Below are 27,915 nucleotides of genomic sequence, written 5' to 3' on the forward strand. Positions count from 1 at the left end.
CCGTACGTCGAATTCATCATTTAGGTTGCGCTGAAATTCGTACGTAGTATCCGGTGTAAAAAGCGAAGCTACGCTATATTTCTATTTGCAGTAACGTCACCAAAGAGGGCAGGGCTCGAGTGTCAACAACCGTCGACGTGACGCATTCAACTTTTATTTAGCCAAAACCGAGTTTCTACATAGCAGCGCCGTGACATTTAGCTTCTTGTTGACAACAAAGGCAGGTTTAGTGCAGAACGCAGCAGGCCACTTCCGTGTTTTAACGCAACAAATTACCCACAGAGACCATTTAGAGTCTTTTTCGCCAACATGAGAGGGAGTTCCAGCTATGGGGGTCGAGACAGGGACCGCGGGCGAGACAGGTAAATTCGCTGATATGCAAGAAGTTAGATGAATGTTGTTGTCAGAACGACGGGTTTCGTGCAATGTCGTGGTTGGTTCCGGGCTCGCGGAGTCTCAGAAAATAAAAACACTGCAGCCTTCCAACAAGGCCCGATAATTTCCTCATCGTAGCCTGATTCGAGTCAGGTCATGTGTCATTTACGAGGGGATCGTTAGTCCGAATTTGGTTTAGTATAGTAGAGGCCATTGTGTCGGTGTGTCCGGAGCACGAACTTCAGAGCGGGTTGTGTAAATATACAGTCTGGTCTCATGGCGGCGCTAAAGTAAAGGCCAAGACTTGTGTCGAAATTCGTGGAAGTGAGAAAAGAAGGCCTTAGCATATGATGCAATAACCCTGTGTGCTACTTTCACTTCTAGTCAAGCACTTTTGAAGGGCTGTGGGTTCAAGTCCCATCAGAGCCGTTGTGGTTTTGTAATCTAATTTCCTTGGTTTCGTAAGATCCAACTCAACACAATATACCAAACAGTAGAAGCAAATGGTCAAACTGATACACTTGTACTTAAATATAAATAACTATCTGTAATGAAAAATAATGTTACCATCTAAATATTTTAAGTATATTTAATTGTAATATATGCAATCAAAATTCGATTATTTGCTCTGTAAGCTATTATTTTAGTTAATAATAGTTACCAAAGGCTTGTCTGACCAACATAAACTTGAAGTTCCAGCTCTCAGTGCCCCTTATCTCTTGACTCCTATCCACCAGGCCTCGGTTTGGGCCCATGGGTGGTCGCAGTGGCCCCCCTCCTATGAAGTTTGGGAATCCAGGGGATCGTCTTCGCAAGAAAAAGTGGAATTTGGACGAGCTGCCCAAATTTGATAAAAACTTTTACACTGAGCACCCTGAAATCCAACACATGAGTCAGGTACATTTTTGACTTGCACGCCCCTCTCTCTCTCTCTCTCTCTCTCTCTCTCTCTCTCTCTCTCTCTCTCACTCTCTCTCTCGTCCATGTCTTGTTTGCATTGAAAGAGGCAGTTAACACAATTTGCTTTCTGTTTTGTATGTTTTGTTTGTGATGTTTTCTGATGTTTTGTCTTTTATTTAGTTTGACATTGATGAGTTTCGCAGAAAGAAGGAGATCACCATCAGGGGCTCTGGCTGTCCAAAGGCCGTCACCGGTTTTCATCAGGCACAGTTTCCTCGTGAGTGAACCAACATGTATTGTACCTGTAACAGGATGCTGCATCACTCTCCGTGAATCAATACTATGTTTCAAGTTAATGCATATCAACTAAACTAAATTAAAGTAATATACGTAAATGACCAGTTTCCTTATAGTATTTCATACTATGACCAGTGGTGTGTGAGACACTGCCCCCCTCAGCTTCCAGTCAAGTGTCTCCTCATGTCTCCCTCTGTGTCCTGGCAGAGTACGTCATTGATGTGTTGATGCAGCAGAACTTTAAGGAGCCAACAGCGATCCAGGCTCAGGGCTTCCCTCTGGCTCTCAGTGGCAGAGACATGGTGGGGATCGCTCAGACTGGCTCCGGAAAGACTTTAGCTGTAAGGATGCCGCTTCGTTTAATCTGATGATGATGATGATGACACTTTATTGATGATTGATACATTTAATCAACTCAGTAGGTGTGCAAGTTTGTCAAGTCTTTGTGTCTCCCTCGTTGCCTGCAGTATCTTCTTCCTGCTATTGTTCACATCAACCATCAGCCCTATCTGGAAAGAGGAGACGGACCGATCGTAAGTATAAATGAGTGTGCCACCGTGTTGGAATGCTGCCTTTGTTTGGGTACACAGGCCTGTAAGCCACCACTTTCCCTTTCTCCTCCTCAGTGCCTGGTGCTGGCTCCAACCAGAGAGCTGGCTCAGCAGGTCCAGCAGGTAGCAGCTGAATACGGAAAGTCTTCCCGTATCAAAAGCACCTGTGTCTATGGCGGGGCACCCAAAGGACCACAGATTCGAGACCTTGAGAGGGGTGGGTATAGTTAGGAATGTTAAGATGCTGTCGGTGTTCTTGATGTCATTTAAATGAAATAATTGTGACCTCATTATTATTGCATTACTATTATAAGGTTCTACCTGTTCCCAAATCTTGATAATACTTATTCATACTTGTTTACCTGTTTTGTTATTAATGTCCCTCATGTTTATGGTTTAACAATAAGCTTTTGTTTTCCTCAAATGCAAGAATGAGTGGAAAATCACGTCACTAACGCTCTCCAGTGTACAAAGTAATGTGTGTCTGTTTTGGAGGTTGTTTAATGCTGCGTGTGTGTGACTCTAGGTGTTGAGATCTGCATTGCCACACCGGGTCGTCTCATTGACTTCTTGGAGTCTGGGAAGACGAACCTACGTCGCTGCACTTACCTGGTTCTGGATGAGGCTGACCGCATGCTGGACATGGGCTTTGAACCACAGATTCGCAAGATCGTCGATCAAATCAGGGTAGGAACCCCCCCCCCCCCAAGTATTAAAATGAGTCTTGTTCAGCCGACACTGTCTCAGACTAGTCTTCCTCTGCTTCTGTCTCTCGCCTTCCTTAAGCCCGACAGACAGACCCTGATGTGGAGTGCTACCTGGCCAAAGGAGGTGCGGCAGCTGGCTGAGGACTTCCTGAGGGATTATGTCCAGATTAACATCGGCGCCCTGGAGCTCAGTGCCAACCACAACATCCTGCAGATAGTTGATGTCTGCATGGAGAACGAAAAGGACAACAAGTAGGACAGCCTTTAGAAAAATAGAAGACCTTCAGCATTGAAATGAAATAATGTCCACCTCCTCTCACTAATGATTGTAGCCAAACAACAACAACAACATCTTATCTCTATAATGCTGCTGTGCTAAGAATGTCTCGACCGTCTTCTCCCTGTCTATAGGCTTCTTCAGCTGATGGAAGAGATTATGGCTGAAAAGGAAAACAAAACCATCATCTTTGTGGAGACTAAGAAGCGTTGTGATGACCTCACCAGGAGGATGCGACGGGACGGGTGAGAGCGCAGGACGTTCGCTTGTATTGGCAAGCTATTGCGCAAACAGGAGATATTCAGGGTCTAGAACTTGTGTGGTTTTGTTTCCTAGGTGGCCAGCCATGTGTATCCATGGAGACAAGAGCCAGCCAGAACGAGACTGGGTACTCACAGGTACAAGAAAACCCTCTTCTTTGATATGAGATCGTCGTGACGAGGGCTGAGGATTTTGCTTTTCTTTTACAACCAATATTCCTTTTGATATTTTGTTAAATCCTGCAGAGTTTCGATCTGGGAAAGCTCCTATTCTGATCGCCACTGATGTTGCCTCTCGTGGTCTGGGTATGTCTGCTCACACGCATGCATGGAAAACACCACATAACACCCCATTACCTCACTCTTCTTTTGAGACTTTTTCGGACCTCTCAATAGTATTTACAGTGCAATATTGCAAAACAGAATTATAGAAACAGTCACTGTAGTCGAGGCTTTATGTTCAAATTACACTGCAACACTCACTAGGTAAGTATCCTAAAAGTGAGACCACCTTTACTTATGTTGGGAAATATTTTGAAATGTCAAATTGTGTTCTTCAATTTCCAGGTTGAATTTGTGTTATTGTGATCATTTCAATTTCAATTTCAATGATCACAATATCACAGATCTATACACAACAAATAGCTGGTAACAAAAGAGGTATTAATGCTCTGATCTGGATTATAAAATTCCATTTAGTCCAATATACAAACAAATCAACCCCCCCCCCCCCCCCTCCTCCTATTAGACCAGGAGATGCTTAATAGGCTCACTGTGGGTTTATAGTCTGTTTCTTGTTACTGCAGTTCAATGCTTCCTTCAACCGGGGCTCTTTGGCACGCTGCCTGAGTGGAGGGGTGTGTGGGACAGACACACCCTTTCTGATGTCTCCATTATGGCGTCAGCGTAAATTCAGAATGAAGAAAGAATTCTGCTCATATCTCCACATGTAAAAGAACAGTGGAACCTGCTGTTGTGTTTTACGAATGGATTTTTTTGAACAGAAGTTTTGGAAGAGGTAGTTGAGTTCGCCGCTATCCAAACAGAACACGTGTGTGATGGAAGGCTCAATCTGAGAAGGGGGGAGAAGTGAAGTGTTCTTTGATTTGCCAAAAAAATCCCTGTGACTGTGTCCTTGTTCTTTTTCCCCTCTTCTCCTCTTAGGGTTTGGCAGCACATGGCGGCTGTAACAGGCAGTCTGTGCTGCTGTCACTCCCGCCTCAATCACGTTAAGATAAAAGCTTGGCTAGTTTTTGGAGGGGTTAAGGCCCCTCTTACTCCACCGGGGGGGTACCTAAGATCACCCCCGCCCCGATATTGTCCGTTTGTAAATCCAGCGAGCCTTCCTTGGGAGCAGCCTGAGGTGCCTGTATGTCTGCCCGCCGCTCTGTCCGAAAGAGAAAAAGCAGACAGACAGGGAGAGAGAGTTAGAGGGGCTCGTCTGGATGCGGTCCTGGCCTGGGGTCTGAGGAGGGTCCTGCAATGCGGCGAGAGAGCAACAGAACCAGCCGTTGTGTGTGTGTGTCTCTTGAGGTTAAACGGTTCTGCTCCCGTCTGGCGTTGCCGGTGTGTGCAAAAGGTCTCCATCCCCCTCAGCCCCTCCATATGAACCAGGACTGATCGGGGGGGTGACTGACCACCTTTGTAAAAACAACATAAAGGGGGTAAGTACTTCCCCGCCCCTTTCTCTTAACCCCTCCCATCAGCTCACCATACATTCAGCCATACTTGCCACATTTCAGTTCAGTACAGCACAGCTTCATCCCAGCTAAACTAGGAACACTGTGCCAGGATACAGCTTTCTTCTGTAAGGTGGATGACATGGCTTCCCTCTGTCATGATGGAGGAGAAAGGGAGACCTGTTGATCAGCAGTGCTGTCAGAGCCCCACGTCTTCTGTAATGAGAAACAGACTTCTGGCGTTCATACTTTTTGAGCAGTAAAACTATTCCACATTTACCATTAAGTGTGTTTCCTTTTACCTTGATGTCACGCTCAGTATGCATCAAGTGGGAATGAAACCATGGCAACCCCTCTAGTCACATTCAGCTATAATTGTATTCAGTTTTAATTAATAACCTTCACTCTCTGTGGATGTGTGGATTTTCAATGGTTTGTATTAAAGCAGGTAAGTTTTTCAAGTTGTAAAGATTCTAATATACAATGTAATAAACAAATAATCATTTTGATGGTAATTGTAATATATTGAGATCATGATTGACAGTAGAATTAAAAATGAGTCAATCTTACTTGCTTCCCCTGCTTTTAAACAATCTCTCTCCTCTCTCCCTTGCTGTGAAACTAACTCCAAAAGATGTGGAAGATATTAAGTTCGTCATCAACTATGACTATCCCAATTCCTCTGAGGATTACGTTCACCGCATTGGCCGCACGGCCCGCAGTACCAACAAAGGCACTGCCTACACCTTCTTCACCCCGGGGAACCTGCGGCAGGCCCGGGACCTCGTCCGGGTGCTAGAGGAGGCCCGGCAGGCCATCAATCCCAAACTGCTTCAGCTGTTTGACTCGTGCCGCGGTGGAGGAGGAGGTAAGCAGCAGGCGCCAAACTTTGAAGTCATTTCTGTAAATGATTGTCGGATCATCTCAACGATCAATAATTGATTCATCGTTGCCACTTGGAGCTCAATTGTGACTTAAAGTGATGAAGTGATTTTACAAACATTTTGCATACATTTTTTGTAAATTTACATCTGAACAAGCTAAAAAAACAACATGGATGTGGAATGAAACAAATAATTGAACGCCAAATTTCTCCAGAATGCCACAACTTCCACAAAACATACACTGACAACGTGACACATACATGAACATGTGCAGCTGAAAATATTGGAATGGAGGTCCACAGGTTAAAACAAACGGATGCAGCATCACTTTTTGGTTCGTTACAGGAGGCAGAATGCGTTACCGTGGCAGCACTGGCAACAACCCTAACATGATGTACCAGGATGAATGTGATCGGCGCATGCGCCCTGGCGGTGGCGGAGGCTCAGGGGGTGGCAAAGATACTCACGGAGGCTTCAACCGCAACAGCCGCAACAGCCGTGATGGAGACCGACCTTCATCTTCCTCCTACAGGGACAAAAGCCAAGACCGCAAGAACAGCTACACCTCAGGCTCAGATCAGTACCAGAGTTACAGCGGGGGCAGCAGCAGCAGCACCTATGCAGCCCGGAACGTAGGCCAGTCTGGGGCCGCGGGTCAAAATCACTCTAACCAGCAGCAGGGTCAGGCTCCGCCCCCACTCGCAGGGGGGCCGCTGCCTCTGATGACACAGCAGTTTGCCTCTGCACAACCCCCACTCATGAGCTTTATAGGGCAGCCACCATACCTGTCAATCCCCCCTCCTCCTGGCCCTCCACCTCCCCGGAAGTAGGTTGAGCGACGCTGTATTACTTCGTGTTCACAGCGTCCCATTGTTTGTACAATCTTCACAACTCAGAGGTGAGAGTTTAAACGTGGATAAGACAAAAATAAGGGCTTATATTTTATATTCGTGTCAGCTAAGTACTTTTAACGAGCCTGACGTTAGTCGAGCTCTTTCATTTTCTGTGTATTTTCCTGTTGAAATAGAGAAACGTTGATTGTTAGTGTCCTAATGTGTGATGCAGTTTCTTTCAACCAAGTGTCACAGAAGAAGTCTTGGCTTTCATTTCATGTACTTCAGGTGTGGATTTGACTAATTAGTTGCCTGGTAACTGGCGTGGTGATTGATGAGATCTGTTTAGCTGTAATAGTGAAATCAGGTGAAGGATGTTGTTCACATGAAAAGTGGCTCTCATTTCTATGGCATGAGGCTGAACATACTTCTATACTGGAACATCTAGTTTCTAATGGAGACTTTCACATTCCTTAGATTTAAGTGTTTGTTTAAATCACGCATGCCGTTGCTCTTTCCTGTCTTGCAGCAAATGTATTTAGTGGATTTCTCGTATCCATTTCAAATGTTGCTTTAATAAGTACATCTCTCTGGTGCTATTCACATTATTTTTACAGCGCTGTCTTTCCAAATACATTCAAATAAATACATTTAAAATCTCTTTTGACATCTCTCATCTTTGTGTTTGAAGGGTTTCTTCTGGTAAACTTCTGGGTCCCATTTGGATCAGGTAAAGATCACAGCCCAATCAATGCCCCTTGAGTTTCACCAACACGTATACAGTTTCAGTAAATCACTCCACAAGTGTGTGTGTGGGGGGGGGGGAGTTGTTAGTACCTTCTAAGTTGAAATCACAGAAAATCTTAAGAAGTTGTAGAACTGCATCTATATAACGTTTACTCAGCAGGTAGTTGGATGACGATCCCTGGTGATACTTTACATCAAAAGCTACCATCTCTCCAGTTGTCATACATACATGTAGTAGTTCTCATCTGGAATCATTTTGCTTGTAACATTTTATTTCCTTTTCATGAGAGCTAAAATGTGACCATAGACCAGCGCTCGGATTTTCAGATTATTCAAACACCCTCCTTCATGTCTCATTTGTAGCATGTGAGCACATGAAAACAAACCAGATCACACCAGTCATTTGTATACAGATATGTACAAAGCAAGACAAAATCAAAAGTTTCATCTCAGGCACATGTGGCAGAATCAAACTGGATGTCAGCGACTTCTACTCAGGACTTCACCTGTCCTTCTTTGGGTCCATCAACAGTTCAGAAGGGAGCAAATCAATAAAAAGACAAAGTAATATAAATGGAATGGCTGCATGTGCAAAATTTAAACAGGTGCATGAATGAATGCTCAGGTTGGGGGGAAACAAAATCAACAAATTAAAATCCTGAGTGAAACATGTAGAATAGTGTCCTAATGATTGACCACAAAAAAGTGCTGAATTCAAATGCTGAATCTTCAGATTTCTTAAAGGGACAGAGACTCTGTGTCCTTCCTTCATTGTCATGTCTCACACTCATTACCCAAAACATAACACAAATAAAACCCAAGACAACGCGTTAAAACAGTGTATCACGTGTGTGACAAATGTCCACTCCACATCTGGCATTTGCTGATAACAGCAATTCCGATCAAGTCACATATGCGGACAAAAAGTCCATTGGAACTAAGAAGAAAAATAGCAATGAATTTCAGATTCCCCTTTTCCCAAAGTAACAAGTTGTGCTGTCCTTACCTACAGTATTTACACACACGTTTTCAGATGACCTCAGTATTTCCCTTTTCTCTGAATTTTGATTGTTGTATTTTTGAGTGCAGTTCACAACAGAACACTACATGGCAAACAATCAAGGTTGGTACGCAGATGTTTAGAATCCACATTAAATGTGACATTTGAAGCCAAAATAAGAAAGTTTGTAAATACATGCAAGGATTCTGCATTTGGCCAGCTGAACTGCCTTATTTCAGGTGAAGAAAAACAGCCTGTTGTGCAGAGATATTCAATCGGAATACTTCATGGAAAAGATTGGAATCATGGAAAAAAGTATTGTCTGTGTGTGAAGTTGTGTGTGTGTGTGAAGTTGTGGTTTAAAAAGTTTCTTGCTTCATCCAGATTCGATATCTTTTTGTCCGTGGTCAGAAAAGAGAAAACACAAATGCTCTTATTGTGGAACCGTTAAGTGCTTGGATTGAGCAACACATCCGATGCTTGCACGCTTCAGGTTAAAGGTTGGTCAAAAAAAATACAAAAACAAAATGGCAGAGTTGGACAGGAGCTCTCAAAGATTCATGAGGACAACTGGGAGGATTGCCAAACATGGTGTAGAACAGACAAATGAACACAATCTGGTGTTTAAAGGCTCAATCTGATTTTCCAAAAAGTCAATATTTTGACTCAAATGTTTCCGCTTTATCACTCTGTTGGTTTGACTGTTTGAAGACGAACACGTGGCTACAGAACACAGGAGCGTGGCGATGGCTGTAAGAGGACAATGAGGGTGTAAAGGAAGGCACAAGGTAGAAGCTGGCTCCTTAAAATCGGTCTCACATCACTTTGTGCGACCCAAAACCGAGTTTTAAACGCTAAGGTGGCAAAGGCCCCCTTGGATCCGGGGGGGGGGGGGGGGGGGGAAGATCGGATGACAGTAAGCAGCAGATCGGATGACAGGAGGTTGGTTCGTCTCACTAAAGATTCCCCCACGTGTTTGGAGGGGGGAACTGGTCAACATCACCAGACTCATCGTGAGAGGCTTCCGCAAGGTTGAAGGTCAGCTTGTACCGCAACCGCACCTTCTCCTGAAACACAACAAAGGAAAATGTTACCAATGTATCTACAACAGCCGAGGAGTCACAGTTGCTTTATAATTTAGAAGATTGGAGGTTTACAAATGGTAACAAGGAACAAGGAGCACAACAGCATGATATCACAATCAGATAATCTGTGTCCATTTCGGTTATGGAGTTACAATGTTTCTAATATGAAGCTGAATTTCACGCAATCAATCACTTCTGACCATATGAAGAGTGAGATAAACATTGCCGTGTTGACGTTGTGATACCTTGTGAGGGTTTGCCAGCAGCAGGATCTGTGTGATGGCAGCTGGAGGCAGGATGGGGTTGAAGGCTGGGAGTTCAGTGCCAGAGGGCGGCTGCAGCCTCACCTTCATCATCTGATGCCATGTAAAAAGCACGTGAAAACATCAATGACACATTTCTCATCTCATCAATATCCAATACTGGCCGAAATTATCTGCCCCATTCGCTGTATGTCTCTTTGAGCTCTAATCTATATGAACAGCAGAGAAGAGTGTCTCTACCTTGGGTACAGCTGCCTGAAAACGGATGTTGTTGACTGGAACGGGTGCGGAGGAAAGCATGGAGATGATCACCACCAGCACATCGGGCCGCAATGGTGGACACTCGCGGGCAAAATGGAACAAAACCCGGAGGCTGTGTTTGTCAAATACAGTCACTGGTAACAAGCTGCCTGTAAGACAAATATGAAGAAGTAAGGGAAATAAAGTTAGGGGAAATAAAAGTGAAATGGTTGATTTTTGTTTTTCAGCGTTGTCACAGTTCTTTTCAAAGCTGAGGTGTAGACAGAGCAGAGCAGGAGAAGCACAGAGGTAATAATGGCAGCATACCACACACACAGGCACACCCAGACTGAATGTAGACAAATTCAATGTTAGCAGTTGCACCTGTTTGACAACTCAAAATGCCTACACAGTCAAATGATGACTTGGAGAGAAACATTTACATTACATTATAAACTCTCATGGTGATGTTATAAAATCATTCTCCAAAGTCCTGCAAAGTCTTTAACCTTTAACTGTTGTTATTGGTAAATAAATACCAATGATGTCTGACACAAGATGGATGTTTTTTTTTTTTTTTATAGAAATCCTAACATATGAAGAAAAACCTTTTCAGGCTTTTCCTTACCCGGTTTAATGGATTCCAGCGACACGGTAACGTCAGCTAGGGAGATGCAGTTAAAGGCGTCGGCAGCAGGACTGGAGAGGAGAGGAGGCTCGGGCCGCTCTGGTTGGACGGCCAGGTTCGACGTGGGCTCGGGGACGGGCGCGGTAACAGGACTAGGAGACGCGCCGGTGGCGGCTGGAGTTGAGTTGGTGTTGGACTTGGCCTGGAGGTCTCTCAGGGTGGCTTTGGGCTGAGGTTGGAGTTTGTCCCTGTGAGTGAGGGCATCCACAGGAAATGTGCTCAACTCAAAATGTCATCTCCAGAGTAGCTGTATGCAGGGGAGGGGGTCAGGCTTTCAACATGCAACCTTACCATTTCACCTGCTGGCTCTCTGGAGGTAGAGACTGCTGGAGCAGGATCTTCCCCAGTAAGTCTAGCTCGTCCATAGGTTTGGCCGGGGCGGCGGGTCCCCCTGCTGGTCGAGTCTCTGGGGTCTGGGCCACATCTGGTAGCAACACCGCGGCTGGGAAGGTTGGAGCTGATGGTTCTGCAGTGTCAGAGGGCTAGAGAAACCAGGCAAAAGGGTCCACTAGTGTTTGTGGTTTCAGACTGACTATTAGAGCCTGTGAATGTGAGTGTGGCTTTACTTAGAATCCCACCTGGAAGGAGCTCTGAAGGTGGCTGTTTTCTGTTACATTCAGTCCTGAGTGGTCAAAGACAAAGCAAGCGGCAAATTGTAGGGAGAAGGCACAATGTTATTCTAGGAGAGCAATACATGTAACATACACACATTTAAGTTGAAGTTGTCACAGTAAAGCACTTTGTGAGGCAACAATGAACATATTTGGATGTAAATAATCGCATGACTTCATGTAGAGTAGCTTTGAGAGGCTTTTGGCCATGGATCATGTTCTGTGGTTCTCACTGTGGGCTCATTCTACACACTGAAACAATATCACTGACCTAGTTTGGATATAAATTCCCCCAAAATCCTTTACTCACTGGAGTATCGCTTTTGTGTGGCTATGGGGGCTGCTTACCTAGTGACATGAGCTCATCGTCCAACAGACTGATGACCATGTTCTCAGACAGGATCTCCAGATTGGAGGGGTCCGTGTTTGACGGCGCCCTGCTGGGCGACATGTGAACTCCCGCCAGGTCCACCAGTGCCGAGCTGCTGCCTGAGTGGGACAAAGAACATCCATGGGTAAAAAAAAGAGAAAGGGAGGGAGGGAGGGGGAGAGAGAGAGAGAGAGAGAGAGAGAGAGAGAGAGAGAGAGAGAGAGAGAGAGAGAGAGAGAGAGAGAGAGAGAGAGAGAGAGAGAGAGAGAGAGAGAGAGAGAGAGAGAGAGAGAGAGAGAGAGAGAGAGAGAGAGAGAGAGAGAGAGAGAGAGAGAGAGAGAGAGAGAGAGAGAGAGAGAGAGAGAGAGAGAGAGAGAGAGAGAGAGAGACACACACCTGGCTGTGAGGAGGTTAAGCCATCCATGGTCAGCTCCTCCCCCTTTACCAGCTGCCTGTACAGGTTGATGACCTTGTGTCAGGCTGTCATTGGCCTGTAAAATATCAGCTGAGGCAAGAAAAAAAAAAAAAGACACACAAGACAACACAAACTAGAGTGAGACTTTATGTGAGTGAGTTTTTATGATGTGTCTATGTGAAGCAACAGACTGCAGCACTGTGCCTAAAACCTGAAATGAACCCTTGGGGATAATTAAGTTGATTCTATTCTATAATATTGTGAAATTGCTCCATTGCTTCAAGAACTCTGAATCTGTTCCTCATTTAATGAACTGAACTCTAGATGGCAAACTGGAGCTGTGTGTCCACTAAACATGGAACACGTGAGTCAAACATTTCTTTTTATGCGTGCACGCTCTCAATAATGACCTGATTATTTGAGCTTTTTGCGCCTCCAAACTGGTTTCCAGTTTTACCCCCAGGACCATACAAGCCCAATGAAGAAATGAACAGCGCTTAAATCCAAAGTGTTGTCAGCAGACGTACCCAGGGCTTCGTCACTGTCCTCTGTGTCGCTGGCTAATCGGAACAGGGTGGGCCTCATCTTTTCACAACGCTGGTAAAGATCCTGCAAATACAAACATTTTCACTGATGTGGTGAAGCGCGGGTGAGTTTCTGTGCGCGTCGGCAGAACTGTTCAAATCAAAGGGGTAAGCTGTGCTGTACGTGTGCTTTTACAGTGCTGAGCTGTGCTCACCTTAATGAGTTCCTGGTTGCTCTGGGAGCAGCTCTCCTTGCTGTAGCCCTCCAGCAGCTGACTCAGCAGCCCCACGCTCTCCTTCACCTCCTGGATGGCATTCACCCGCTTTGACACCTTCTCCACGCGCTTCTGGTCCTAGAAAAGGTGAAAGAGGAGCAGCAGGGTGCAAAAGTCATCAGGACAAATAGACCGACTGAACTTGAAGATTTGGATGAGCATTTAGAATAGGCAGAGAAACATCAAGGTAATCGCTGCCTTTAAACTTTTATTTCTTTTCTTTCATTTTCCACTGGAAGACAAATCGGTAAGAAACCACAAAGCTGCTGTATGAAGACTAAAATGCTAAGCTCTATTTTTGTATATTATTTATCCACATGTATTGGATGTGACACTTTGGGGAGGTTTAAGTGCATTTTTAAACATTATTCAACAAATGACTGAAGGGTGGATTTAATGTGCAATGCAGTGTGTACATTATCAACAAGCTGTTTATTGTGTACAGATGTCAGTGTGTGTGTGCGTGTGCGTGTGCACGCCTCAGTGTGAACTCGCACACTCCATAAACAAAGAGCATGACTCACCTCCTGCACCATTTCCTTAATGAGCTTGTTTGCTGCTCTTAGATCTTCGGGCTGAGTGCTGTTCAATAAGCGAGACAGCATCTACAAAAACAGGATAGGAGGGAGAGGAAACAACGAGGGGGGGAACTATTGTAAACCACTTAGTGTCCTAACGTGTTTCCCAGGAGTTTCACTTCACAGCATCACGTGACAAAGACGTGAACAAACTAAAGTTCACGACCCTGGAGAGGACGTGCTGCACCACACACATCGGCACAATCGCTTCCTTCGCTAAATTATTTAAAAAGGAGCTGGTGCCTCTTCATCACTCGTACCTTGGATTTCTCCTCATCCTCAAAGATGACACTTTTGTCCCGGGGTGGAGGGGCTGAGAGGGGCTTGTCGTCAGGAAGCACTGGGTCCTGCTTCACAATACCTGGAAGAGAAGAAGGACACCTACGGTAAAAACAGTCTATGTAAGGCTCAGCTCAGGCTTTATTTATGACAAACTGTAAATACACAGAAGCACCCGTCTGATTGGTGAGAAGAGGCGTTTGAGTTTGGAGGCTGATGCTAAAATATGTTTGATCACTCAAGCAAATGTAAGATTCTATTGTTTTCTCAAAAAAAAAACCTTCATAGATGTAATTTGCCATTTCTGAGCTGTTCAGCAGATTTAAATTATATTCTGACGACAGAGGTCAAGACCGTTGAGACTCACGTCAGCATGACTAAGGATGTTCATCTTGTGATTATTCTTCATCCCTTTAAAAAGGAGAAGTGATGCTATCTTAACACAAAGCCAATAAGAGGAACTAAAAAAGACTTCCAGAGATGGCGGACAGATGGAGTTGTTCTGGAAGCTCACCCTGTTTCTTCAGCATCTGGTAGGCGTCTGCTATCTTAATCTCATCCGGCAGCCCGAGCATCCAGCTGTACATCATCTCTAGAACTTTCTTCTTCACTGGTTCCGGAGCCCGGGAGCCTAAGTACTGCAGAGGATAGGAACGGCATAGTTACAGATACAGTTTCTGTTGTTTTGATCTGGCTGGTGATATTGATGGACGTTAGAATCGGCAAGCGATGCCACACTCAGATATGCGGCACAAGGCACAGCTGAATAAACGATTCTTTGTGGATTTCTGGGATCAGATTCGGCCGAACCAAACGTCTTCTTGAGGATCGGCGAGTTTACATTACATTACATTACGAACATTTGGCAGACGCTTTTATCCAAAGCGACTTACATTACATTACCACCCTTCGCAGAGGGGGGAGCAATTGAGGGTTCAGTGCCTTGCTCAGGGGCACCTCGGCAGGGGCTCGAACCAGCGACCCTCCGGTTCCAAAGCGGAAGCACTACCCACTGAGCCACTGCCTCCCGCAAAGGGAGACAATCTGGAGACGCTCTGCCTCTACGCGCTGACAGCTTGACGCCTGTTCTGGTGTTTATCTTTACCCGACAGCCTGCCAAATCTCTACACACAGGACTCGCTTACTAGAACTAATGTCAACACACATGCCGATACTCAAAAACACAAACCGCCTCTTAAGGGTTTTCAATGCCAATATGCATTTAAAATACTCAATATTCACTCATTAACATGCCAACACAAAGAAATATGAATGTGTGAATGTAAATGTCACTACAAAACTACAGTTACCTTGGGGGAGACCACTTTGATGAGCTCATTGAGGAAGCGAAACTTGCCCACTTCAGTGTGAAACCGCTTTCCACAGTTCTTCATGCACGTTTCAAGAACCTGTCAAATGTTGATTCCACAGAAATAACTCCTTCATAATAAAACAATGGAAAGTGTTTGTTTGGATTGATTTTGACTCTTGCCGCTCTTACCATAAGCGCCTGCAGAGCCTCCCACTCCTGAGGGGACTGGATTTTGTGGGCCAGGAGTCTGGTTGCGAGCTGGGGACTATGTTAACAAAACAAACACACCATGCTAAGTCTTTCGTGCACTGATGGAACAGAAAAATGTCTCGCAAATCATTCCGCACGCACGGTGATGTTTGGCATCATCTCACCCGTCTGGCTCATTGTTCAGCTGATCACAGAAGGCCTTGATGTCGTCCCAGTCGGTCTCTTTATTCAGAGGATTGGTGGCTTTGTCTGCATGAAAAAGAAAACACAAAAAGAGAGAGAGAAACCAAACGTATTCATTTGCTTTGCAGATGGCGAAATATTGAAATAAGTTAGTTCAGAATATTAAATGCTTAGGAATGTGTGACTGTCAAACCGGTCAAATTAGGCTGCAAAAACTGACTAGTTTCATATTACAAAGTAGTTTCAAACCACAGAATTCAATGCACAATTAATGAAACAGAGAAAGAAATACATCACATCCTTATATTTGAACTGGAGAAGTTAAATCGTTTATTAAATTAGTTGTTAATTACATTTCCTAACAGCTTCAGCACTATCTTCAGAGCTGTGCACGTAAGATGACAGCAGCTACACACTAAAGTAAATAGATGTGAAATATGGAGATAACACATCAAAAGGTGTGTGTGTCAGCAAAGAAGCCCTAGAGTGTGTTTACACGCTGTCATCTGGTTCGGATCTGAGGAAGAGTCGCTAATAATATGAGGGAATGACAGAAGGAGGCGAGGTTGGAGAGAGACGTGCGGAGCTTTTCCTGCTTTTGTTGATTTGCTTCTGGAAGGCTGTAGCTAACGCTGGTTAGCACTTAGCTGGAGATTACTGGGACTTTAAACTTCACGATAAAATGTCAGTAACCTCTGTGTCACGGGATTAAAATGTCAACTCAGAGTGCTATCAACAGACACAAAGTATGCACAGATATGACGTTATTATATGAACGTAAGGCCTGAATTCGTTCCTAATTGCAAAGTGCACTTTCTGATTTAATGACATTCGTTCTTGACGTCAGATCTCTGGTCCCTGTTGGCAGCGCGGACTGCGCCCCACGGTGACACATGCAAGCTGTGAAGAGGCCTCCTAGTTCATCAACAATCAAATATGTCAGTACATTAAAATACTAATCGGATTGATCGCCGTATAACTTACTGATGCGAGACTGCAGGCTCGCCTCTTCTGGAGGCGCCGCCATCTTTCGGGAATTCCAAACATGTAGCAACTACCGCGCGATTTTGTGTTGTCTCGCGGGGATAGCCACTCAAGCAGCGGGTCAGCGCCCTCTACTGTGCGCAGAGAGACACAACAACATGACATTGAGCAGCAGGGGCGGGCAGGGAGGGAAGCTGCCGGCGCTGCGTGAGTTCAGTCCAGCGGCGATGATGGTAGAGGAGGACCGGTTGAGGTGCACCAACGCTGTGTGAGAGCTTTTATTGCAGTGTACTTGGATTTGTTCTCCAAGGACAACGTCGTGAGTAAGCCGGGGTGCAGCGTTTACGGACATTCTCTCTGGCAGCTTGCAGTCTTTGTAGTCATCTCACTCGGAAACAACAGTCGCCTGCGAACCAGCAGAAGCAGGGAGGAAACCGTCAGCTCACCAGCTTCATCTGAAACAACAGCATCGCCCATTGAAGACACCTTCATCCCGCCGGCGCTCACCTGGAAATCTGCTGTATATATGTTGTCGACTAAGTTAGCAAGCTAGCTGAATTGGCTGCGTCGAGAACTTTGTGTGGGAGCTACAGTCACAGTGCATAGAAGCTGTAATTTATTTATTTTTAACTTGGAGGTTCTGGTTAAAACGTTTTAGATGTCTTCACCATTAACAGCATAACCCCTCCCACCCAGACTCAATGATATCGTAATGCACCTTGTAATGTTGCAAAAGTTGTTTGTAGTGGCGCTAGCTTGCTCGCCGCGCTAGCTTCTTAGCGCGGCTCCCAGATTGTACATGAACGCGGATTCGGGTGTTGCCTGGCCGATGACTCGTGTAACTCGCACGGGGAAGAGACTTTGTCCTGCCCGCTGTCACTGCTGGAATAACAACACGTCCATTTGATTTGGGAATCCTCTCTCTTTCTCTTTTTGGATTTTTTATGACATGATGGGCTCGCTGAAAGCTCTGAAGGAGTGGTGTCGGATCCAGTGCGAACATTACAGCCATGTGGACATAAAGGACATGTCCACGTCCTTCCGAGACGGTATGGCGTTTTGTGCCATAATACATCGTTACCGACCAGATTTGATGTAAGTAACCAAACATTTCCAGACTCCGGGTCCGTGGTCTCTTACAGGTACACGATCATTACACAATCTTCAGACTAGGGTGATGTCATTGGTGACATCGAAATTGCTTTTATGTGGCACAGATATGACAGCTGTGTGTGTGTGTGTATACAGGGGACACACACATACACTCTGGATCCTGACATTTCGTGCTGATTGTTTTGTTACTAATGGCTACACTCTACACAGCAGAGTGAAGTTAGTAACCGACAATGTGATTCTGTGACGATATTCACAGAGATTGAGATTCTTATCAGGCTCGTATTTAGTGCAGATTGAGTTTTCTTACTGTTACTGTGTTTAGTAGTTTGGTCAACATTGGACAGAGAAGTCAGTGTGCCATCACAAAGCTGTGCCTTGTCTCTGTAGCTAAGTTCCTCTGTGCAGTCAACACCTACACAGATCACAATACAACACAAAACCACAGCGAGGTTGTGTTCAATGCAATGCAACCACAGCGATACAAATGTGATTACGGGACCTTATTTTGGTTGCGAGACAGAAATACTGGTTTGCTCTTCTTTGCGCAAATGTATTTGTGTGTTAAGTGAAGAGCAGCCTGTCATTCAGGAGTAATACATGATTAGGTCATATTGTTGAATTGAATGCACTGTTGAATTGATTGAATCGCAGGCGGCAGTGATGATCAGATGAGTTGGACGAAGAGTTTCGAAGAGATGTCTGTAAGCTGCAGTGACACAGCAAAGACACAGACATGGACACAGTTTCATGTGACTCGCATTAAATACGGAATCTGTGGAAGAGCCTTAGTTTTGTGGAGCGTAATGTGGCCGTGTAGAGAGAGAACATAGCAACTGACGATTTAGGCCTTAACAGCCAGTGAATGGATAAGATCCATTCCTCCGGAAGGAAAAGGTGTGGAAATAACATCATAAGCTCCTCAGGTGGTCACAGGCTGTTATACACCTGGATAAGGGTAGGACAAGCACTCACTGACCGACAACACAATAAAGCTGAAAGCAAGAGAGAGGACAAAACATGGAACACTCAGCTTTTCGATCCGTCTCTTCAATTGAGGTCCCAGCGTGCCTCCCTGCCCTTTACAGACGAGATGGTCCAGCCTAACTCACTCTGATCCAGACAGACAGTCTGTCAGGCTAATCTGCAGCTGAGACCTCCGCCTGTCAGACTGAATTTAGCTCTGATGCCGGGCCCGGCCATTGTAGTGATCCGCTGCACTCTGAGTCGATTTCCTCCTCATCATAATAATAACAACACATTACCAGAGACATTAGTGCAGCGAGTGGCTTCATTTGGATTTGTTCAACCGAGACAAACTGTACTTGAACTCGCTGGGGTTGATCTTATGGCAGAGAGAACATATCTCTGACCTACTTAGCCAAAGTGAATGCAGCAGCTCAGGCAAAGTCACATTTAACAGTGCCCCTACACGTCTCATTCATACCTTATCATGCCGTTTTTTGTTATTGCTATTGTACCTCATTTTGTCAGAGTGCAAACATTCTGTACTTTTTTCCGTATGCATTTTAAACAACACACACACACACACACACACACACACACACACACACACACACACACACACACACACACACACACACACACACACACACACACACACACACACACACTCACACACACTCACACACACTCACACACACTGTCCTCTTTCCCAAAATAAACCTGGGAGTAAGACTGTCAGAGTCACGGCGGCTTAGGTCTGCAACTCAGACGACTCACTCCCTCATCCACCTCCGTGCTGTCTCCTGTGCTCAGTATTCAGAATTTGAAGTCCAGATTCGGTTCCGATCAGTTAACGACAGCATTGTGGACGGGAACAGAGCCGATCCGTCTCAGCGGGTTCCGCACAGGTGCATGTTTTGACATAATTGTGCCATTTCTGCTGCAGCTAAGAGCAATCGCAGCCATGGGAACTAGATTAAGGAGAACAGAGGTCACTTTGTGCGGCGCTGACACAAAGCTCATTCATGCTCCGTTTGCTCCGTGAGAGCTCCACATGCTCTCCACAAGCTTCTCCAGGGTCGCGACGATTTCCCCTCTGTCGTCCAGACGACGACGACGACACACGCATACCAATATACCTGTAGTAAACACACACTGCCACACTTTCATCCCCCAAAACCTCAGACGTGCTGCATTTTTTTACTGCAGGATGTTTACTGGTGAGCGGCTGGTTTTTGGTTCCTCGCCTCAGGGATTTTAAAGCAGAGCCTTGTAATTATCAACACATCACTCCTGTTTGGCTCGACTGCTCCCGTCCTGTTATCCCTGCACCTTTTCCCCTCCACATTGTTCACGTGTGGTTTCGGGCCCTCATGTGCGATTTGGGCCCATTGTCTGCTCTGGCAGTGCAGTAGCTTTACTTGGCTACTTAACATTTCCCCGCGTTAGGCTGTCGAGCCAGTAATAGCTTTTTGACAGGTCATAAGTGGAAATAGGTCAGCGGGATAAATACAGCGCTGTCCTGCCTCAGCACGGCACAGACGGTGTTTAATGCTCACATGCGAGGAGTTACTGATACTTATCTCATGTTGTTTTGATTGTTAACACTTTCCTGTCTTGTCATTCTAGAGACTTTGACTCACTGTCCAAAGAGAATGTCTACGAGAACAACCGACTGGTGAGTCATTTGTACATCCACACACGTTTTATGGGGACATTTTGTAGTATTTTCTCTCTGACTGTAAGCATGGGCGAGTTCAGTCATCAGTGTTCTATTGCATCTGTCAGCGCAACCTGTTCTTTCCTGCTCTGAAATGAGTCGATCTGGTGCCAGAAGTCACATTGGGTGTTTGTTGTTGGGCTTCAGTGTTACTTGATCCTACTGACAAGGGAGAAGATGGGAGAGAGGGAGCATGAAAGGTCTTATGTAGAGAGGATATAATGGACCTGAGAGCTGAATTGGCAGCTTTATATTCCTACAGTAAGTGATTTGGAACGAGCAAAGGACTTGTTATCATACTTTGCTGGTCAGCTTTTTCCACAATGCCCACAGGGGAACAGGCGATCTGTGAGCGATGAAATGGGAGTTTCCTGGTGTTCAGCGTGAGCTCAGCTTTGGCAGCTTTTTGAGCCCTTGACATTTTTGTCATCCAGCTGCTTTGAGGGAGGGCGGAGCAGCTGGTGGCAGCGTTGGAGGCAAACGCCCTGCAAGCAGGCGCTCATCTGGGGTTTTTATGAGCAAAGTGATTAATTTAGTGTACCCATTAGTCCACAGTTTAAGTGAGGAATCCATGGCCTTAAATGTAGAGATCAAAGCTGAGTGCTGCGTCAGCTCGAAGACCCAGATTTGATCTCCCCCAAATTTGTTTACTAGTTCAGCATGAGTCATGATCTCATGCTGATTTCATTCAATTGGGATCAATAGACATTCTGTAAATGCAGACAACACACTGAACGGTTTAATGTGAATTTGTCTACAGTTTGACCAAAATAAATTCCCAATAAAATAGATTTCTTCATATTTTTCCAAGTGATTATAGATTGTCTGTTTTGTAGTCACCATGGCAACTCTCTGATGTCATCGGTCTATAATCAAACATTTATTTCAATAAAGTGTAGCATGGAAAGTTGCACTGTGATGAATATCTATCAAGCAAAGTGTTCAGCTGTAAACGTTGTGATGTTTTGTGATGAATCTGTGAGTTAGTCCCTCCATGGTGTGTTGCCTTTGCTTACAGGATGAACTCAGACTTGTGTGGCTGCCAAGCTGCTGGATCCATGTGGTTACATAATCATAGCCACTCTCATTACTCCAGTGGCTTTTTTCATTAGACTGATTGTTATCTCAGAGGACAAAAAAATGACATCATGAGGAAGTGATGTTTTGGGAGCGAGGTTATTATTTGGAGTGTCGTGCGTCGACGGTAAACTGGCTCACGATGTGTTACACACACAAATGCAACAAGACCAATGTCTGCCTTTACAGTCAGCATCTTACATTGAGTCAGGTACCTGCATCACTATGGATACTCAGATTAAGGACATGACATCACAGTTACATGCTACACACTAATCTCTCTTCTTTTGTAACCCGAGTCTAACCCAATCTGATATCTGAGGGGTTGTACAGAAGGACGTTGTTTAGCTTTCAGCAGACAACCCACAAACACTCGCAAGAAAAGAGAATGAAAAAGGAAGGACTTCACCGACGGATTTACTTTCAGTATCAGATCTTACATGAAACGCTGAAAATAAGCACACTTGTTTACAAACCACAGTAACTAACAGCACTGATGAGTTAGTACATCCCCTTTCATGCATCTTCATCATCCTTCTACCTCTCCTCTTTGTCTTTGCTTCATTGTAGGCATTCGAGGTGGCTGAGACACAGCTGGGGATTCCGGCCCTGTTGGACCCCGAAGACATGGTGTCCATGAAAGTGCCTGACCGGCTGAGCATCATCACTTACGTCTCCCAGTACTACAACTTCTTCAACAACAAGTCTCATGGTGGGTGGCAAAAGCAGAAGGATGTCAGATTTCACAGGGAGATCTTAAAATGCCAGGAAAGAAATATTGCAACTGTATATAACGACACACATTCTTAGTAATTATTTCATGACTTCCCGTGCTGCAGCAAACCCCCCTTGCGCCAAGAGGCCGAGTGCCGTGGGTCTCAATGAGCCGGCCCAGAAAAGGCCAGTGACCCCTTCGGAAGACAAAGTGGTGGAGCCCCAGGTGAGCGCCAGGCGATATGGAACGACTGTACGCACGTGCAGGGTTTTCCTAAGCTTTTCTAAGATCTTAGGCGCTGATTGGATCCATTATACTTTGAAATGAAAAAGGAATTTGATGATGTTGCACTAAAAAATTAAAACGCATTAGCAACTTCAACAAGAGATTTAATTGCAATCAACAATCAAAGTGTATCAATTGAAATTCTCACAGCCGTCTTGTGAGCACTTCACCTTCCTGCTCTTATTGCTGTTATAAAACCTTTTTACTATTTGTTTTGTACACTATAAGCGTATAACGGCAGAGGAAACCCTGTGCATGTGTAAATGTGTAAATGTACGTTTGGTCCGGTAATCTACAACTCTTATTACCTTTGCATGATCAAACAAGTTCCTGAAGCTGCATGTTACGACGTTCGGGGGGACGATTTCGTGGGGCCGCACACACGCACACAAGCCTCACATCATTTTTAGTCGTATTTTCGTTCTGGCTCGAGCCTTTGAATTAACGGCCAAACTCTTATTTTGCATGCGCTATTTGGGGATATTGGTTCACCAGAGTTGTACAACACAAAACCCATCCTGCCGTTTCAGTACTACGGTGTACAATATGCATTTTATAATGACTACATCCTTCTGTGGGCTTTGTGTTGCACAGCAGGGGGGAAGCAAAGAGGGTAGAGTAAGTCTATAAAGATAGACTCTATATCCTGTCTCTCTTTTCTTTCGTATGCCTCCATCCCCATACTACCGTGTGCTGGCATCCTCCTCCTCCACTTCCCCCCTCTAGATGGAAATCCATTCCACTCCCTCTTCTTCCTGTTCTTCTTCCTCCACACATTTGATCCCCTCCCCAATCTATGGTCCTGGGCCTAGGCAGTAGGGTGGGTGGTGGGTTAGGAGGTGACAGCCAAACACTTTTATAGTAAACAGTTAACAGTTGTGCTGTCCTAACTCTGTGTGCCATGTTTTGGAAGATACCGCCGCTAACCAAATTATCTACTTGACTTGAATTAAAAACAAAAGCTCTGCTCCCAGCTTTCCTAATATATCTGTTAATCATAACAAAGCTTTTTTTGTTTTATTAACATAAATCATAAAACGGAAGCAGCTATGCAGTAACAAATCAGTTGATGTTGCAGTAATCAAGAAGATCAAACCTTAAGCTAGCTAAGCAGAATGAAGACGCCAAACATCCTAAGATCCTGACTTCATGTTTGATCTCCCCTTCCACATCCCTCTCCATCCTCCCCCTCCCCGTGACGTCCTCCCCCCTCCCCTCCCTGTGATCGCGTCCCTGCTCGCTCTCACTGGCCCGACCCAGCCCGCGCAGACCGGCGTGGATACGTTTGCAGCGGCGCGGCGCGGCACGCTCAGCAGCACGTGCGCCGCCTGCCAGAAACACGTCCACCTGGTGCAGAGGTTCCTGGTGGACGGGAAGCTCTACCACCGCAACTGCTTCAGGTAAACACACCACAGCTTAACGTTGTTGACAACATTGAACTGTATTTGTCATGGCGACACCATCGGGTCAATTGAGTGCACATGGTCAAGCGAATTTGGTTACAGTAGACTAATGATGAGATACAGCACTTTCTGAAGAAGCCTTGCCAGAGAGAAGGTTATGAGTGAGCTACCTGACCGTCGTCCTGAGCTGCTTTAAATATGACCTAACTCCATGCTCTCTGTTCTCTCAGGTGTACGGAATGTCGCAGCACTCTCCTTCCTGGATCCTACAAATTAGGAAATGACTCCGGAGTGTTGACCTGCACACATCACCTCACACGGTCTGTGTTAGCCAGTCAGAACGGCCGACCAGATCTCACTGTAAGACCTGCGCTAGTTCAGTCTGCCAGTATAGGACACAACATGACCGACCACACCTCAGCCCCCGAGGCGGACCGGGCAAAGACTCCACCGCCGGCGAGCCTAACAAACGATTTGACGATCCACGACTCCGACGCCGTCACTCCTATTACGACAAACCAAGATGACTTTTTGGAAAAGGAAAAAGATGTGGATGGCAGTGAAGAGACGGAAGAGAAACCACGTGCCTCAACTCCTCCCAATCCTTTTGATGAGAGTGATGAGGAGGAGGAGGTGGTGGTGGTGGAGGAGGAGGAGGAAGTAAAGGATGAAGATACTCGGATGCCATCCGATGATGCAGCTAATGGAGACCTCCCATCTACACCTCTCGTTCATCAGGAAGATATTAGACCGGTGCCGGCACCTCGCCGGGTTCCTGAGCGCATCCCTCCACCTCGCCCCGCCCCTCGAGTTCGTCTTCCTCTTACCGCAGACAACCTTGCAGTCAACGGTGAGGAAGAATTCCAGGGCGTAAATGATGATATGCATGAAAACGTTATTCATTGGCCGTCATCCTCTCGTTCTGTCTGGATCTACAGGTGTACACCAGAAGCCCAAGCTCCCGCCAAAACCGAGGGAACAATCCCAGTCTCCCGGCAGGTAAACACGTTTCTGTTGACGCCCCTTTTCCCGTCCGTCTCGTCCGCTGTAATCATATTTGTCGCAGGCGTTCTCTGTCTCGTTACATCATGTACTCTCGCTGTTTGCCTCTCCATGCCTCCATTTGTGCATTTGTCCCTGTCTGTGACCCCCCCCCCCCCTCCTCCTGTGTGTCTCACTGTCTAGCCTGTCCAGTGGCACTCATAAACCCAAAGATCCACCTTGGCTCGCCCTGGTCCAGTCTGAATCCAGAAAGAAGAAGGCCCCTCCCCCTCCCGGACTGGCCACACCTCCCAATACCGGCTCTCTCTCCTCTCTCAAAGGGGAGGGCTCCAGACCCGGCACGCCCCCTCCTCCCGCCAACCCGTTTGAGGATGATGAGGATGATGATGATGATAATAAAGAGGAAGAGGAGGGGTCCGAAGGAAGCTCTGTTCCACCCACAGTGTTGGCCAACCATCCATGGTACAGCATTACAAAGGCCGCAGAGAGTGCGGGGGCAGAAACGCCCCCTGGTGGAGGAAGCTCTTCCCGCTCCACTAGTCCTGGGAGCAGCAGGAGCAAGAAAAGGCCAGCGCCCCGCGTTCCTCGGCCCCCTGGAGGTGAGCTTTGTCAGAGTACTGTACCGTTTCTGTTCTTTTCTGGATTGTTCTGATTATTGGTGAAATCCTGTAGAATCTATGTAAACAAACACGTCTCTGCTGCGGGAGAGCGATGGACCCTCATGAACAAAGTTAGCAATCATGAATGAAGCGTAAAGCAGGACAGCTTGCAACTAAATTGTGACGGTGACAGAAATTTAATTTCTCACAGCGCAGGTGGATGACAAGTGGATGTGGCATTTTGTCTGCGTCATGATTGTCGTCATAAATCCCACTCACCAGGCATCGAACTTCCTTCTAATCCTGAGATTTGAGTGTGAAGGTTGTGTGATATGCAGTGAATGTTGATGTTGTGTTAATAAGCTTTTTTTACCAATTGAATATTTGAATAAAGCATTTGTTTATCTTCTCCCCACTGTTTATCTTTTCCCCACTCAACTAAACCTATTCACTCATCTTTGATTCCTATCTTATTTATTTGCTTCCTCTCTGTTGTTACTGACCCTTGGCTCCTCTTCAGTTCTGCCTCACTCTCAGTCCTCCTCTTGCTCTCCCTCTCCAGCTCTCAGTACAGAGAGTCTTTCCTCTGGCTCAGACCACAGTTCTTCCCAGCCCCGCGCTCCCGGCGTTGCCAGCGGCGAGCAGGAACACGCCTTCACCAAGAGCGTGTCGGAGCCCTCCATCTGCACGCCGTGCAACTCCACCGCTTCCGCTTCCTCCTCCGCTGAGCGGCTGCCTCATCTCTCCCCGCCTTCCGCCCCCGTAGCTGTCAGCTCAGCTCCCGCTACGCCACAGACCAGTAGGAGCTCAGAGGCCAAAGGGGCTGCAGCGCCTCCCCCAAGACCCTCCATGACTCCTAGCCCACTGGCCTCAGGGGCCCCTCAGTCACACAACAAGGTAACAGGGGACCAGATTGATTTATATGTTAAGAATTGTAACTCCAGTTTGTACTTCCTATTCTATGGAAAAGAAGAAGTGACGACTCGCCTTAATAAAAAGAAAGCATTATTAATAATCGCCTGTCCTCTTCTGTAATATTCCACCTCTGGGTCTTTCCTCCTTTAGCGGATCTGTAAGGAGAACCCTTTCAACAGGAAAGCCTCCCCCTCCCCTGCTAAATCCAAAAGCAAACCACCTAAAGGCCCACGTCCTGCCAGACCCCCAGCCCCTGGCCATGGCTTCCCACTCATCAAACGCAAGGTAGAGCCGAACATGATCACAGAGTTATCACTATTCACTACTCCGCACAAAATAAAATGACACAGACTCAGTTCTTCAACAATACAACCTGTCCAAACGTCCTCCCAGGTGCAGTCGGATCAGTACATCCCAGTGGAGGACATTCACGGGGAGATGATCCAGCTGGAGAAGCAGCTGGATGAGCTGGAGCATCGAGGAGTGGAACTGGAGAAGAAGCTGAGAGACAACCCCAACGGTATCATGTCACACTGCTGTTGATAGGCTTTCTTATGTGAAAGGAATTCTATAAAGTAGTAACAGATCCAGGATCAGCAGTCCTACATTAAGTAATGCCTGTTTGCCTGTTTCAGATGAGGACGAGGAGCGGCTGTTGGTCGACTGGTTCACTCTCATCCACGAGAAACACCTGTTGGTCAGACGAGAAGCCGAGCTGGTCTACACGTAAGCACCAGACTAAGAGTCAGACGTGTTTCTCTCTGTCAACTCTGTAACTCACTCCTTGCGTTTTGTTCACTGCAGCGACAAGCAGCAGAACTTGGAGGAGAGACAGGCTGATGTGGAGTACGAGCTCAGGTGTCTCCTCAACAAACCAGGTGTGTGTGAGGCCTTAATACGGTCAGATCCACCGTTTGTGTGTATAGATGGTGTACGCAAGAAGCATCTACACACAGATATTAACACATATATATCACTTTCACTTGGTGTTACGTTGCATAACTCTAATCTCTCTCCATCTCTGTCAGAAAAAGATTGGAGTGAGGAGGATAAAGGTCGGGAGCAGGAGCTGATGGCTGAGCTGGTTACCATCATTGAACAGCGCAACCAAATAGTCAACAGCATGGACCAGGACAGGCAGAGGTAAACACTCCTGGCAGGTGGCGTCGCACTGATACACAGTTTATACTTCACACTCCCTGTAACGACAAACGTCTGTGTCACAGGGAAGAAGAGGAGGATAAAATTATGGAAGCCGTGCTGAAGAAAAAAGGTAGGAGGAAGAGTGAGCTTACATAGTGGATAGTAGCAGATCTTCCTTTTGGAGGCCACATTAAATGTAACTCTTTCCCTACTCGTCCTCGTCAGACTTCCATAAGGAGCCGGACAGCGAGCAGCACAAGAAGAAAGGGAACAAGTTCAAACCCATCAAGGTGCTGAAGCGACTGAGCCACAAAGGAGAACCCGGCAAGGGCCCGAGCCCCCGCAAAGAGAAGAGCTGAACCAGGAGAACGAGGCCGGAGAGAAGGAGCGAGAAAAGAGGGAACGCCGCCGGCTGCTAGAGGAGTGGAGAATTTAGAGACTGAGGAAAAT

The 27,915-nt window shown here is 46.1% G+C and overlaps 3 protein-coding genes across 3 annotated transcripts; 2 read left to right on the plus strand and 1 right to left on the minus strand.

Annotated features, from left to right (window-relative positions):
• The first annotated feature begins 115 nt into the window (after positions 1-115).
• On the plus strand, positions 116-7,382 carry LOC142994588 (putative ATP-dependent RNA helicase DDX17). Its single transcript, XM_076145328.1, has 13 exons — positions 116-362; positions 1,113-1,272; positions 1,456-1,552; positions 1,780-1,913; positions 2,040-2,105; positions 2,199-2,340; positions 2,650-2,810; positions 2,910-3,082; positions 3,242-3,352; positions 3,444-3,505; positions 3,614-3,673; positions 5,681-5,914; positions 6,276-7,382. The coding sequence occupies exons 1-13, from the start codon at positions 310-312 to the stop codon at positions 6,758-6,760; spliced, it is 1,938 nt and encodes a 645-aa protein (XP_076001443.1). The 5' UTR covers positions 116-309; the 3' UTR covers positions 6,761-7,382.
• Positions 7,383-9,431: 2,049 nt separating this feature from the next.
• Positions 9,432-16,614, minus strand: LOC142994586 (ADP-ribosylation factor-binding protein GGA1-like). Its single transcript, XM_076145327.1, is given in 18 exon segments — positions 9,432-9,577; positions 9,841-9,951; positions 10,099-10,268; positions 10,727-10,974; positions 11,078-11,268; positions 11,365-11,408; positions 11,746-11,886; positions 12,164-12,236; positions 12,238-12,272; positions 12,710-12,791; positions 12,922-13,059; positions 13,506-13,586; positions 13,820-13,920; positions 14,353-14,476; positions 15,149-15,247; positions 15,340-15,415; positions 15,525-15,609; positions 16,528-16,614. Coding segments are annotated over 18 exon segments (1,953 nt in total). The 5' UTR covers positions 16,571-16,614; the 3' UTR covers positions 9,432-9,466.
• A 90-nt stretch (positions 16,615-16,704) lies between these two features.
• micall1a (MICAL-like 1a) lies at positions 16,705-27,914 on the plus strand. The gene is made up of 16 exons (XM_076145326.1): positions 16,705-17,622; positions 20,236-20,284; positions 21,974-22,115; positions 22,243-22,343; positions 23,664-23,803; positions 24,037-24,656; positions 24,745-24,805; positions 24,992-25,407; positions 25,928-26,304; positions 26,473-26,607; positions 26,716-26,842; positions 26,958-27,048; positions 27,127-27,200; positions 27,351-27,465; positions 27,549-27,595; positions 27,691-27,914. Exons 1-16 carry the CDS (start codon positions 17,477-17,479, stop codon positions 27,822-27,824), a joined length of 2,775 nt encoding a protein of 924 aa, XP_076001441.1. The 5' UTR covers positions 16,705-17,476; the 3' UTR covers positions 27,825-27,914.
• Position 27,915: the final 1 nt, after the last annotated feature.

Source organism: Genypterus blacodes, unplaced genomic scaffold (genome assembly GCF_046128005.1).
Source record: "Genypterus blacodes isolate CSIRO-AG114 ecotype Tasmania unplaced genomic scaffold, CSIRO-AGI_Gbla_v1 ptg000030l_1, whole genome shotgun sequence".
Taxonomy (NCBI): domain Eukaryota; kingdom Metazoa; phylum Chordata; class Actinopteri; order Ophidiiformes; family Ophidiidae; genus Genypterus; species Genypterus blacodes.